This window comes from Rhipicephalus microplus, chromosome 9 (genome assembly GCF_043290135.1).
Source record: "Rhipicephalus microplus isolate Deutch F79 chromosome 9, USDA_Rmic, whole genome shotgun sequence".
In the NCBI taxonomy this organism is placed as follows: domain Eukaryota; kingdom Metazoa; phylum Arthropoda; class Arachnida; order Ixodida; family Ixodidae; genus Rhipicephalus; species Rhipicephalus microplus.
In genome coordinates, this window is record NC_134708.1 from 122829319 (window position 1) to 122844119 (window position 14801).

General features: G+C 44.8%; 1 protein-coding gene across 10 annotated transcripts in view; it reads right to left on the minus strand.

The window, feature by feature from the left end:
* The window catches only part of LOC119163037 (uncharacterized), a 214165-nt gene that overhangs the window by 67126 nt on the left and 132238 nt on the right, over positions 1-14801 (minus strand). For all 10 annotated transcript variants that reach the window (XM_037414931.2, XM_037414927.2, XM_037414925.2 and 7 more), the window contains one exon: positions 11788-12006. In XM_037414931.2, the coding sequence (XP_037270828.2) occupies positions 11788-12006 (219 nt within the window). The remainder of the gene's footprint in view (positions 1-11787; positions 12007-14801) is intronic.

The window sequence follows — 14801 nt, forward strand, 5'->3', positions numbered from 1 at the left end:
AACCTTGTTGTAAAACTTTTCCACGTCTCTGTTTTAGGGGCGAAGCTCCTTAGGGCGTGGGCTGTGCGTCCCCTGTATGTAGCCACCTCTAGTTTAGTTCTTGCAGTGTTCACTAGATGGCGGTACCGTCCCCTGTATGTAGCCACCTCTAGTTTAGTTCTTGCAGTGTTCACTAGATGGCGGTACCGTCTCCTGTATGTAGCCACCTCTCGTTTAGTTCTTGTAGTGTTTACTAGATGGTGGTACTTGTAGATGATGATGAAAAGATGCAAGATGTTATAAACTAGAAAGCGGTACTTGTAGTTGATGAAAGACGCGAGATCTTATAAAATAGGAATGATGTCACATAAGGCGCGTGTCATTGGTTGAAGGCAATCGTTCGATTTAGTGCGGCGACGTACGCTAGGGGGAGCGATGTAATAAAATCGAGTGGGCAAAATGTACAGAGGATTCATGGTTTACCAGGTTTACCTCCGGAGCTTCGCCCACTCATCATCATTCACTTCGTGGATATGGCGGCACTTTTTTCGTTTACGTGCCCCTGTGAATTTCTTTTGGTATTCTAAGGGAGACAGCTTCAGTTCATCAAGCACTACTTCCTTCACGGTCTCATAGTCCCGATGTTGGGCGGGTGTGAGCCGAGTTGATAAGTACTCTATGCGCTCAGCCACGAGTGGAAAGACTATTTGTCCCCAATAACTTCGAGGTACCTCATATGCCTCCAGAGTGTGCTCCACTGACTCAAACTAAATTGGGACCTCCGCGTCTGCGGGAAATTTCGGGAAGGCACCCACTAACAATTTGGCGTATTTGCGCCGCTCAGTGTTGGAGCAGCGCTCAAGTGTTCTGCCAGCATCACTCACGCTACCTGATGGGCTTGCCGGACGTAATTTAGCGAGCTCTAGCTCCAACTCCATTTGCCGGCTTCGTTCCCGAGCCATCTTAAAATCTTGATCTGCTTGGTCTCGTGCCGTCCAACGGACGTCACCACTCCCATCCTCACTCGCCCCATCGCCACCCTCCATCCTGCTGAATGTGGTGCTAGCCTGCTTGCCCCGCAACAACAATACAGCAATGAGAAAGGGAACTCACGTTAGCTCGGTCCCGTTGTCGTGGCGTCGCTCTGGCTTGCTGCTGCAGGCTTCTGATCGATGCCCCACCTCGTCGTGGACGCGCCTTTTGGGTGTCGAGAACTCATTCGAGGACCGCTTTGATCCAGTCACTCCCTCGGTGTCTTCCGGGAACACCAGGCTATCTGCAGCTTTTAGCTGCCGCAGCTACTTGCTGCAGTGTCTGTCCGTTGGTCTGGCGCCGATTGGCGTCTTCATCTGTACTTCGTCTTTCCTCTCAGCCAGCTTGTTCCTTCTTCCACTCCGTCCACAGCAAGCCCATCCTGCTCGACTGCGCCAGTAAAATCAGTTTCTCTTCTCGATATAGAAGAAACCACTTCTCCCCACTTGGCGCCCGAGGCGCGCCACCCGCGGTGGTATAGCAAAGTGGGAGAAGAAACGTACGCCGCTATCCCAATAGCGACTATTGGCCTGCTGGTCGCTTGACGATGAAGCAGAAGCAACGCTGAAGAAGTTCTAGATGGCCGAGAAAAACTTGTATTTACAGATTTTACAAAACAATGGACATCAATGTTACAAAAAAAGAAAAGAAAAACAACTTGGAAATGAACCGGCTTCTGTAGGGCGACCCTACGGGGTTCGGCCGAGCCGATGGTGCCTAACACCGCAAGCTCGGTTCAGACCACTTGGCGGAGCCACGGGGCCTCTTCTTATCCCTTCCTGGCGCTCCGCCCTTACCACACTCTCGGCACATAATCACCTGCTTGTCCTTTGATTGGACAGTACATTGGGTACATTAAAAAAAAACGCCACGAGGATCCCGCCTTCGTGCACGTGGGACTCATGCACTCTCCCCAAACAACACAACAACCAAAACGTAAATAAAACAAAACTAGAAAAAGCATAGAGGCCAGGGCCAGCTTCGCGGTGCACAATTATCTAGACAGAGCTAGCCGTACTCGGTATTGCGGCCTAGGGCGATTTCCCTCTACCACGTCAATTTCTTGACGACGGGGCTATAATCCTCTTGCCTCTGTGCGCCGTAAGAGGAACCGCTCGCTGACCGCGCATGTTTCTGCTTACGAGCCCATTTGCCCGGATAAACGGGGACGCAGTTGAAGACATGCCCGATTCAACAATAGGCAACACAGGCGTCGAACGGGCGGCCGTCACCATTTCCCGTGCCACGAGCCCGCTTCTGAGAGTTACTGGACCGAAGCCGGCCCGGCAGAAAAGGTCGTCGGTGACTTCAGAGTTGTCGCAACGCGCGCTGCCGATTCTGCAGGCGCGCAAACAGTACGTGGCCGGGCCATACGCCGAACCGATGCGAGGAGTCACCGCGGTGCGCGGGGTCTCGGAAGAGGCCCGTTGATGCGCTGACTGCCAGTTCCGAGAGGCAATTAGGGGGCCGTCACAACGACGTTTACAATCTCACCCCTTTTGTTGCCCCGGTTGGTTCCCTTTTCCTTGAGTTAATAGTAACTCATAATGCTTGACCGTCTCTGGCGTTGAACAAAGCAGGGTAACATGCTGGCGCCGTGTGTCTGCGATCGCGGCAAAACCGGTCGGTCGCGCTTCAACCGCTTGTCACTCAAGCAACGCTGGCTGCCCGCGACTGACATGCCCTCCCAAGCTTACGCCGCAAGGCAAATAAAAGCAAACAAAAATTGCTGCGCTACGAATTCTTACCGCAGTCCTACAGCATCATTCGAGCTGTAAAACAACTCTACAAGAAGAATCTGCTGCGAAGATTCTTGCCATTGAATGTGGCTAATTATTCTCCATCGACTTGATTGGTGCAATTCACCTGCTCGAATACTCGTGGCGGCAGGTTGAAGCAACGACAGTTCCAAATTGCTTCAATTGGCTGGCTTCAGTGTGTGTGCGGGCGACGCAGATGACGCCAGTGACACCATCAACCAGACTTCGGACATCGTAGACGAAGCTTGCAAAACTCTGCTAGCTAAAGTGCTGAAGCGGCAGGGCGTTACGAAAGGCATTTCCTTCCCCGACTTCCGAGACGCAGACAGCGATGTGCAGACATCTGGACATGTCCGACCAAGCCATTGTTGCCTCGGTTGTCGAAGTGTCACCAACTGAGGCAACAATGATGAGGACGACATGGAAAGCGACAACACGGGTGATCCAGGTCCGACAGTGGCTGAAGCTGCACACTGCGTCAGCGTCATGCGGGTATTTGCCGAGAAGAGGGCGCTGGTGGAACAGCTGGCTCACAGCATAAGTGAGTTTGAGGCAGCTGTCGTTGCTGCTAGGCCGCCGCGTCGTCAAATGAAGATTACAGACTGTCACGCGAAGTTAATAAATAACTGCACGTTTTTTGTTCTTTCATCGCACTCCCTGAAGGTTTCTTTTTTTGACAGGTAAGTGAGCGACCTGACGCTATTTCGGTTAAGCAGTACTACCGTTTAGTACTTACTTTTTCTGAGCTCTGGCCAACTACGGTTTAACGAGGTTTCACTGTACTCAGTTGCTGAGGCGTGCTGCATGAACTTTTGCTGGTGTGCTGGCGAAAATGCCTGGGTGCTGCTGTGCACCGAACTGTCGATCGAACTACGCTAATGAACCGAGCACGCGTGTACAGGTTTCCGTTGGACCCCGCCCAAAATGCAGCGAGGACGAAGGCTGTGCGGCGGGAAAACTTCACACCTACGAAGTACACTGTGGTAAGCACATGTTCCAGTTTGTTTCCCGGCAGTCGTGCTTTTCGTGGGAACAGAGTCAAGTTAATTGCGTGACGCATGCAACCCTTACAATGGGCTATGCACCTTAAGGATTGACAACTAAGCAAATAGTGTGTTTCAGTGTAATATTGTTCCATGTTCGTGCCGTAAAGTGTATAGTGCCATGTTTACACCTCAGGTTGCTCATGTGCGGTTCTACCTAATCAGAAATTGATTTAGCGCAATGTATTCGTTAGTAAAACTGCCTGCGTCGAACATACGATGTAGACGGCGTAGTTACTTTACATGTGGGGCATCCGCCACTACTTGAGCGCCAAACAAACGATGGCTCGTGGTTTAACTTCTCAAAGCAAGGTTCGCTAAGCGAGTCGTCATTCTTGTTGACTGCGTGGTCATGGTTGCCGTACAGAAGCAGATAAATAAAGCGAAAGAATTAGTCTTAATCTTTACAAACGGCGCACTGGGATCATATAATTCTGCAAAACTTATGTATAATTAGGTCGCTTTCATCTTATACCTCGTTGTTTGTGCTTGTGTTCCAGGTCTGTGAGCACCACTTTCTTAAAAGTGACTTCATAGACTCCGCCAGCTACACTGACAGCATGACTGGGAAAGTAATTGAAATACCCCTCAAGCTGAGGCGCTTGAAGCCTTCTACAATCCCAAGCGTTTTCCCTAATTGCCTTGCTTACTTCTCCCGCCAAAAAACTTCTGCAGGCGAGAGCCCAGAAGAAAAGCTCGCTCGTCTGGACGCAGAAGCATTGCAGGAAGCAATACGGTTATTAGAGCAGTCTCACGAAGCGAAAGAAAAGAAGAATGTCATTGCCACTTTCGAAGACCTATTAACAGCAGTAGGTGACCTCTCTCTTACTGACTTCTGGACCAAGGTGGTCACCCAGAAACAAGTACTTTTCCTCAACTTCAGCGACCAAGGTGCCCCAGTTGTGCATCGTGCAGTGACAGTGGCATCCGACCTTTCTTTGGCAGTGTATGTTGGTGAAATGAGGTTACAAAACCTAGGTTTCTCTGTGCTTCCTATGACAATTTCTGACTTGAGAGTGCTTCACAAAGTTCTGTGCGATGTGGAAGACGTCACGAAGGATTCTACAAACAATGAACTCCAACTAGAGATTTTGCTGAAGCATGTCGTGCCACTCCTGGAGCAACTGTCATCTTCAGCTCTCCCGCATGAGTGGCGAGTGCAAATCGTCAAATATGTGACACAGCAGCTTTAAGTTCTCCTCGCTAAGGCGTCGACTTGCCCAGCTGACTTTCGGGTGTTCTGCAGCCTCGTGTACACAATATCGCCGCACGCATACAGATTCATCAGGAGTACAGCAAAATTAAAGCTCCCACATCAACAGACAATAAGATGCATTTGTGCCTCTTACCGTGCTAGCCCATCCAGAGAGCAACAAGAGGATTCATTCCTTTCTGACGCAAGGAGACTGGCATCAACACTAAAAGACCATGAGCGCTTTGTGATGCTTATGATGGACAAGATCCATCTGCAGGCATCCTTTCAGTACAAGGGTGGTTATGTCACTGGTGCAGTGACAAACAATGAAAATGCGGCAAAGACAGCATACGTCTTTATGATACAAAGCTTGTTATCATCAAACAAGGATGTTGTGCCTATATTTCCAGTAGCACAAATAGAAGCGAAACAGCTACATGAGTTTCTTGATCTGCTGATCAGGCACCTAGAAGACATTGGAATACGAGTAGTTACAGTGGTGTCTGACAACAACTCGATCAACCGAAAGGCTTTGTCATTTTTTGCTGATCCTCCCAAAGTGAGCATTGTATACAGGCACCCGTCAGACTCATCAAGACCCTTGTTTTTTATTCTGGATGCAGTGCATATATTGAAGTGTTTCCGAAATAACTGGCTGAATCAGCGTAATTGTGTGGAAGGTGCATCTTCTTTCCCAATTTCAGTGCCCTCTCGGAAAACCCATCTGTCCTGACAGCCTCGTTTAACACACTATGCAAGTTGCATTAAGGAGAAAAAAATGAGCTTTTGCGACTAGCTCCAACTTTGTCCTTCAAGTCGCTGAATCCATCCAATCTAGAGCAACAAAATGTAAAGCTCGCACTGAGGATCTTCAACAGTTCAACTGCTGCAGCACTAAGAAGCACCAAAGTAGCACTTGAGCATAAAGCTGGTACATTGGAACTTATTACCATTGTTTTGACATGGTGGAATGTAATGAATGTCAAGACCCCATTCAAAGGTCAGCGTCTCTGAGACCGATTTCAAGAACCGATAAGTGCACTGCAATGCCACCAAATTGAGTTTCTAAACAAGATTGTGGATTGGTTGGACCAATGGCAGAGCTTGAAGCATGATGCTGGCCAGCTAACTCGTGAAACGCACATGGCACTGCGACATACCTCACATGCCCTTGTTGAGGTGTCAACGTATTGCATTAAGGAACTTCGGTTCAAATACGTTTTGCTAGGGAAATTTCAAACCGACAGTTTGGAAGACAGGTTTGGCAGGTACAGGCAGCTGTCTGGTGACCAATACCACATTTCGATACGTCAAATTTATGAATCCGAGCAGAATCTGAGACTTCAGAAGCTACTTGATCTTCCCAACTTGGATACCATTGCACCTTGCATTCCTACCACTGATTTGAAATTCCTTGTTAAGCAGTTTGATGTTGCAGTGATGGACGATGATGTGAAGGAGAAGGAGAAAATGCTACCAGCTATTACATATGTAGCAGGATATTGTGTATATGCTGCAGTTAGGAAACTTGCCTGCTCTTCCTGCCGGGAAAACTTGACTGTTGAGAATCAGACCATTGAACTGGATGATGATGTGCTGATAGCTAATGCAACGCGTAGTGGTCTGAAATTTCCACAAGCAGTAGCTGTGAATGCCGTGCTCACAATGGTAATTGTGCTTGACAAGCTGAGAAGTCCGAAATACGCATCACATTTTTTTGTTTACGCAAAAGAAAAAAAAGTTCTTGTAAGCCTCACGGCTTCCCTTGTTGAATGCAATGAAGACTTGGATTTCTGCAAAGGTAGCCACTTACCTGAACTTGTCTTAAACTATGTTCTCAGTGCTGCTGCCAATACGCTGCTGAATAATTTGTGCAAAGTTCAAAATAACAAGCTGAATGAAAGCAAGGCTGCAAAGCGGAAGAAAGTTGAAAATAAAGGAACTGAAAGCAAGGCTGCGAAGCAGAAGCTCAGTACTCTTCAAGCATAATCTTCTTTCTTATGAATTGTTCTGCCTGTTTGGATTATGATGTATCATGAATAAATATGTCTCACAACGAAAATTTAAGCCTCTCTTAAATTGCACGAAATGGCTGTGCATGCTGTTCAAAATTTTACGAGTGCCTGATGAATTATTTCAAGCCAGCGTTTAGTCACAACATACTGAAAATATTCCTTAATGCAAATATTCTGTGCACTCCAAAACCGCGAAAGTAATGATAATAATGTAGGGAAAATGCCATTTCGGAAAGAAAAAGCACAGCGTTGGGTGAAGCCAACTTTTAGGCTGATGTCACTGCCGTGACGTCACGCAGCCCTGCACAGGCCTTCTCTGGGTCTAGGTGGTGTTGGTTGGGGACGATGACCAGCTCCGTCCCCCCATTCACCCCTCGACCCCAGTACTGGACATGGCACAGCGCTTTTGGGTGAGTGTAGAGAGGTTGTAAAAGAGAAAAGGGGGAAGAGGGAACAAAAAAGAGGTTGTGGGCGAGACGTCCCTTCGTCCATAGAGTTACATACAAGTATTATTGTATGAAACTCCATGCCCCCGTCGATCTGCTTGCTTCACGTGGAAGCAAAAAATTTCCCTAGATGCTGACAAATTTCCCTTTTCCCCTGATTGCAACCGAAATTTCCTAGATTTAGGGAAATTTTTCTGGAGTTGGCAGCACTGCAAGTTATTCATTAGGAAAGAAAAAATACCCATCCGATGATGATAGCACGCACCATCTAGTGCCATCTCTAAAATATCCACTAATGATGATAGCAAGTGCCATCTGGCGCCATCTCTTAAGCATCAAGCGAACTATTATTGCACAGAGATTCAATTCAATCCAAGCCAAAGGGGCAAGTGCGCGATGTGGCGTGTTTTGTATGTTGTGTCGGTAATCTTGTCACTTTATGGGGCGATACCGAAGCTATGCAGCTAATTTCAAGCTTGAAGTGATAGATCATGCACTGAACAACTGCAACAGGGCCGCCGGTAGGCCCTTCGGAGTCTACAAGTTTTGTGTTCGCAACTGACGACGGCAGCTAAAAGCCAACAAGACGCGTTGGGCCTTCCATGTGCCTAAAACTGGGATTGATGGTAAACTTTATTTCTTCTGAAGGAAACTGCAGATGATTTTGTTCAATAGCCATTAACCCAACACTGACGTCCTATGCTTACCTTTTGAGGGCTCTTTTTGAGCGACGAACGCTACCGCTATGTCCGCAACGCCCACAAGCTTTGCGTTTGGTATTCTAATTCTTGACTATTTGCTTGCACTTTTACTGTCTCAAATAAATCTTGCCTTGGGTTGAACATGTGCTTTCATTGTTGAGGTAAGTTTTAATCAATACTTCTCAAAGCTTGCTCTTAGTTGCTGGTGTGAGAATTCTGATTTGCGGCCACTTGGTTTTCTTTTTCGCTCTGTATGTTTTCGTGGAAAGTTTTCCCCGCGTAATTCTCGCACCCTCGAACTTTGCATCGGTGTTCCGTCAAAAAAAGTGCGAAGATTATGTGAGTAAATACTGTAGTACAAAGCAGAAAAGATCGTTTTAACGCCGGGAGGTTCAGCGGAACATTCAGGAGGGTTCCCGTAGCTTCGCCATCGTTTTGCAGTCACGTTGAGTGCATCTAGGAAAGACCTAATTATACAGACAATAAAGTCAAATCTATGCTGTTCCCTTGGTAAATTTTGTATTGTATATTAATGGGTATCAATACGTGAACGACACTTTGCCAAAACTATCAAATACCAACTGTAACTGTGCAATGTTTCCTAAACCAGGAAAGCTAGCATGCTCCCGCTATTTTCAACAAGATACCATTCCTAGCGCTGCTTTCTGACACACACATATACGCAAGCCTGTGAACACTGTAGGCGGGGTGAAACTGCTGCGTGCAGAACCAAATTGAAATTGAGAACACACGTAGGCAGTTTACTAACGCAATTCGGTCCTAACTGTGTACTTCCCATCATTCCCAGAATAGTTGAACGATCGCACCGCCCAATTTTATTCAAGGTTGTAATGACTACGAATCTGTATGAGCTTCAGCAAGCGAAAGGAAAAGCTGAAACGTGTGGTCCCGGTGTTCAGCAGAGGATTGAGCACAACGCTGGACTTATTAATGAAGTTGAACACACGTTTCGATTGGTCTACTACAGTGTTAATTTCACATGCTTCCCACTGTGCCTCCCATGATGACGGTCATTGAAGAGTGTAAATAGAAGTTAAATGCTTTTAAATTGCGTTAATCGCATTGGTTGTTCTTGAACAACAGGCGATGTGGAGAGCTTTATATTTATTTATCACAGTAAGCATTATCTTTCGCATATCAAGGTATCCTTTAAACGACATTGTTTTTTCCACTGCTTCTATATAAGTCAATCATAACTCCCTTGGACAGATAAAAATATCTGTGGGTTTGTACGCTTTATTCCCTTGGCATTTACTTATGCAAATAAATAAGTGCATAAATACAGTAAATGAACCAAGTGTCATTGTGTCTGATTCTTTGAGTAAACGAAATCGTCATATAGTGTTGCGATGCAGCTGTTTGCCCTTAGCGCTCCCCCCTTCCCCCCCCCCCCCCCCAAAAAAATAACACTGCTGCCTTCTTGAATTCAATTGAGCAAGGTATGCGAATTGTGCATTGTACCTTGGTAATCTACCGTAAATAAATACATATATACATTAGTCACATAAAGACTCTTTCTACTAATTTTGTACTTCATTACGTCTTTTTACTTTGTCACCATGGTAACCATTTCTTTCGGGTCACTGTGGCATAAACCAATTTCATATGCTTGGACATAAGCCACGTTCTTGCTCAAAGACAGATAAATACACAAGAGTGGATGTGCGAACGTTATACTTATTTGAGTGCAGCACTTTACACAACATCTTGCACCATTGTTCATCCGTCACTGGGCAGCTATATGCAACGTAGCCCGGTCCTTCAGACAGAATTTGTTCGGTTATAGCGCCTTCCCATCACATTAGCGCCCGTTCACATGTTGCTGCATGGCGACGCTCTTTCTTTTCACCTTATTTTTCAGTACTATGTACGTGCTGGTCAAATCAAAAGGTATTCACAACTGCTCGTAACGTCGCTAGGATGATATTGACTTCATAAGAAACTGAGGCACAGACATTGGTGGGTTCAATCCGCCCCTTCATGATACGGCAGCGCATGCTCCCTTTCCTAGCGGAAAGCTCGCAAGGCGCTTTATGTCAGATGCTTCAATCCTGGCGATAATGGTTTTCTTGGCCCTTATCAAATTCCTGCCAAAAAGGGCAAGGGGCAGCACAGGAAAATAAAAGTGGCTTCCACCGCTACACTCCGGAGCCACGAAACACCACCGGTGCGCTGCGTAGAACCGAAGCCGAATCTAGCAATACAGAGCTTGGCTCAAGGAGACAGTCCATATTTACATGGTATTGTCGAATTTCTTTCCAGTTTTCTCAATTTGAATGACTTTTTGCTCTTTTCTCCTCACTCTAGAGTATAATCCCCCCCTCCACGCCGCACCGCTGCCGATCCGATGAGCCCCGCGCCGGTCACGCGTCGCCGCCGGAGGTTAAAACACCGGCACGCTGGCGGCGGCAATTTTCGTACCGGTGCACAGGTCTGCTGAGGCGCAACATTGTTATATGATTGGTTGAGATGGACCGCCATTCAGAGTATTAGGCTATTTGAGAGACAGAGGATATGTAAGAAGCAAGAGAACCAAGAAAACAAGTGAAGTGTTGATTACTGTGATGACTACAAGGCCGCTTGCAATAAAACTGTTCAGTTAATCTTCTTTTCGAACAAAACTTGAAATTAGCTCAATTTTCTTCTTTAACTCTTAATATCTCGAAAATAGTCTTTTGTTACATATGCTTCATAATCGAAACAACTTGACAAAACAGAAGGCTATCTTTTTACTATAATAAACCATACATTAGTACAAAGCTATTGAACTCGAATGGTACATGTAAGCAGAATAGGTCTGATTATATCCCAGTTTTTCATTAAAAAAAAGACTATAATTACTTGCTTTGCTTGCAAAATCGCCAAAATGTACACACTTGAACTACAAATATAATTTCAGTTCCACTGCAAGCAGAGACGCCAACAAATAAAATGAAACAAGCCCGAATACTTTACATAAAGCAAATAGGTCTAAAGCAAGCCTAAAAATGCATCGGGCCTACTCTGTGCAGTCTGAAGTCACTTGAAAACAGGATCCAAGAAGGCAGCTTCACCCAACGACTCTACCCCGGCCTTGACAACGACTGGGAAGTCTACAACAGAAACACAAGGCTTGTCGGGTTGCTACTAAGCAATAGAAATGGTGCAACTTCGTCAAGAGCGCCGACAGCAACCATGACATGACACAGACGGACAACGTCGAATCCACCTTGATGCTTTGCCTACCGTACCAGCAGTAATAACACTACATTACGGACACAACATCATAAAGTCTATGTGGCTTGACTGTTGTTGCAGTTAAGACTGCACTGAGCTGAAGCACAGTTTTCTCTTTTCCTTACTGTCAATTACAGACAATATTTGATTTGTATGAAACTTGGCACAAAATTGCATCCGGAACTCTCCCGCTTCGGTACACATGAGAAAAATATTGCTGTGTGTCCTAACTTCAATCAGTATTTCCCTGTTCTAGTATTTTTTTCTGCTGGAATCGGTACATATTAGCTCTTACAATATACTATACTAACTCTTACAATTCATGAGTAATTTTTCACAAACATTTTTTTACAGCATCACTAGCCAAACAGTGACTGACCGGGTGGGCCCGGGTCAACCCGAGGCTTATGAAACGAAGGCAGAGGGGAGCCCACGATGAAAGGCCTCTTGCGTGCCAACAAAGATTGACGCCGCACCCAGAAGGCACCCAATGCAATGACCAGAGCTGCACCGACCAGCAGAGGGAGCAGCAGAAGCCACAGCAGACGACTCTGCCTCGCCTTCGCCCCACCTGTCAGCTCCCTGGAACCGCCCTGAGCTGCACACAAAACAAAATAGTTCTGAAGATTGCCTTGTAAAGCAGCCACCACCATGCATGTGCACTACTGGGTTTAGAAGAATACAAAAATGCTTCACTATAAATATTATTACTTTACTTCATTGCAAGAATTATATTTCACCTATCTCACAGCCACCTCAGCTCTTGTTATGGGGGCAAACGTACATAACACACCTCGCTGCGCTAATACAATCACAATAACGAGCTGCATGTGTGGTTAGTCCTGTGCATTATTCCTTTAATGCTATTATTTCCGAGAGTGCGTATAGTGCTGTTTATGAGCATACACAACTACAAGATTTCATGACCAGAAAATAAAATACTAAACACAAAAGCGGCTTTGCCCCAGAACATTTTCACACATCGATATGTTGACATTCCTTCATGTTCAAATGTTTATGGTGAAAGAGTAATCCAAACTTCTGGTGCTAAGCTGTGGAACAATCTGCCTCTTGAGATAAAGCTTCTCGAAAATATACCGGCAACCAATACTTCTCTTCTAATCAAGCATTTTCTTGACTTTTTTGTATTGTTAATAAATCTTTATGTATAGTTAATGTGTTCGTGACACACTACCTGTTTGTTTGCTATGTTCTAGTTTTGTTCTCTGAACATGTATGTAAAGAGGTAGCTCTTTACGTAAGAAATGAGATGACACAGAGTTGAAACAGATGTAGCTTTTTTAAATATATATAGTGCGAAATGCTTATTATCGAAGTACCTTCGGATACAACAGCCAAAGGCCTTGTACTGCATAAAAATAAACACACATTAGTAGATGTTGTTTAGTTAAAGAACCCCAGATGGTCGAAATTTTTGGATCCCTCCACTACGGTGTCTCTCATAATCATATGATGGTTTTGAGACCTTAAACCCCACATATCAATCAATAGATGTTGTTTAGGAATCTCCACAAGACCATTAAAATAACTTTCTAGCTGAATCACATGAGTGGCTCAATAGGAAACACTCAAATCAACTTGTTATTTGATATCGTTTCTGGAACCAATATTCATCACTACACAGACTTGCTAACAAGTTATGGGTTACAATAGTTAATCAAATCACCAACGCACATCACTAACTCAAGACAGCATTAAATCACACATCTGACATGAAGTTCTGTAGTGTACAGTGGCATCTCACATTCCTGACAATCTGCCTGTCTTTGCAACCATGCCATCTAGTCACCAGCCACGTATTCTACAGAAGTGAATACATTCGAACCACATTATAACAAACTTGCATATTACATAAATTAACTTCGTTATATCTAAAAATTTGTTATAAAAGTTTATTCTTAACACTAAATCTATTGGGAGACTATTTCTCAGTTAATTCGTTATAACCAATATTTTATTATATCCAGATTCGTTATATCAAGGTTTGAGTGTAACACAATAATGACATCTTTTTCAATGCCCTAATGAAGGAATGGTGGCACTCTGTGTATTCAGCAGATACCACTGACTAAGAATATGAACAGTTCATGAAGATATTTATTAGGTGTAAAAAACTACGCGAATTTGTTTCTGCGGTATCAAAAAGAAAAAGGTAAGAACCATGGCCAACAGCTGCCATTTTAATGTCAATAAATCGCAAGAATAACATGTATAGAAAGTTCAAGCGAAAACCACACAATATCAGTTTGGAAAATAAGCACAGCACATACAAGACCAAAAACATGAGAGTCTAATCATGATTCCTCATGAAATTAATTTGGCGCAAAAAATACTCAAGTTCATAGTGACTCAAATACTACATGGAAAGTGTAGTCAAGACTTCGACAAAGGTTCGTCTCATCAGGCATCGAATGAGATGAAACACGGTCACTGGCCAAGTCTGATGAAGATGTGACGTTTCAGAACTGCATATGGGTTCACTGAGCTGGACTAGAAGTTGTGAATTGTGAAGCCAGTAGGTAATGCAGTGAGTGTGCACAGATGGCAGTCGTAGTCCCTGTTGTCTTATTAATTTCATCCGCCTCTTTGCATATTGAATATGCCCCTACGAACAAACTCTAGAACTAGCCTGTTAAAGACAGGCAGTCATTCCCAGGAGTCATGTGTAAGATACCTGGTGCTCAGTACTGTCAAGTGTACATTTGCGAAGCAGGAAAGTTCTCACGACGCCTCAACATCACTAATAACAGTTACACAACAAATACCAATGCCGAGCATGCACATGAACATAATCACATCAATGACCGGGACAATGCCACTGTCATCACCAAGGAAAAGAACCTGTCATCCTGCCGGCTTCTAGAATCTCTAATTATACAGTCAATGCCAGCTACACGGTCTGTGCCTGCTATCTACGCACACTCAATACAAAACCTACTGGCTTCATAAATGACAACTTCTAGTCCAGCTCAGCGAACAAGAAACCCGTATGCGGCTTTGAAATGTCACAAAATCATCAGGCTTGGCCAGTGACCGTATTTCACCTCATAGATAGGAAGTGATAAATACCGTCCTAAACACATCTAACACTAACACTATAGTTAATGACAACAGTGAGGGACCCTTTGTTTATTGGTGAAAGCTTCAACACTTACTTCACAACAGTGATGTAGTTGTAAATGATTGAAATTAATGACAACAAGACAGAACAACAATAAGCGACCCTTCAAGTTCTCTCTTTCTTAGGCCCACTGATCTACATCAGGTAAGAGAAACAGTTTGGGCCTTAAGGGGAGATGCTACTCGAAGACGCTTTTTGTTTTATTATTCACCCTAGAGCAATGAAACTTGAGCTGTTTATGAAACTTTTTA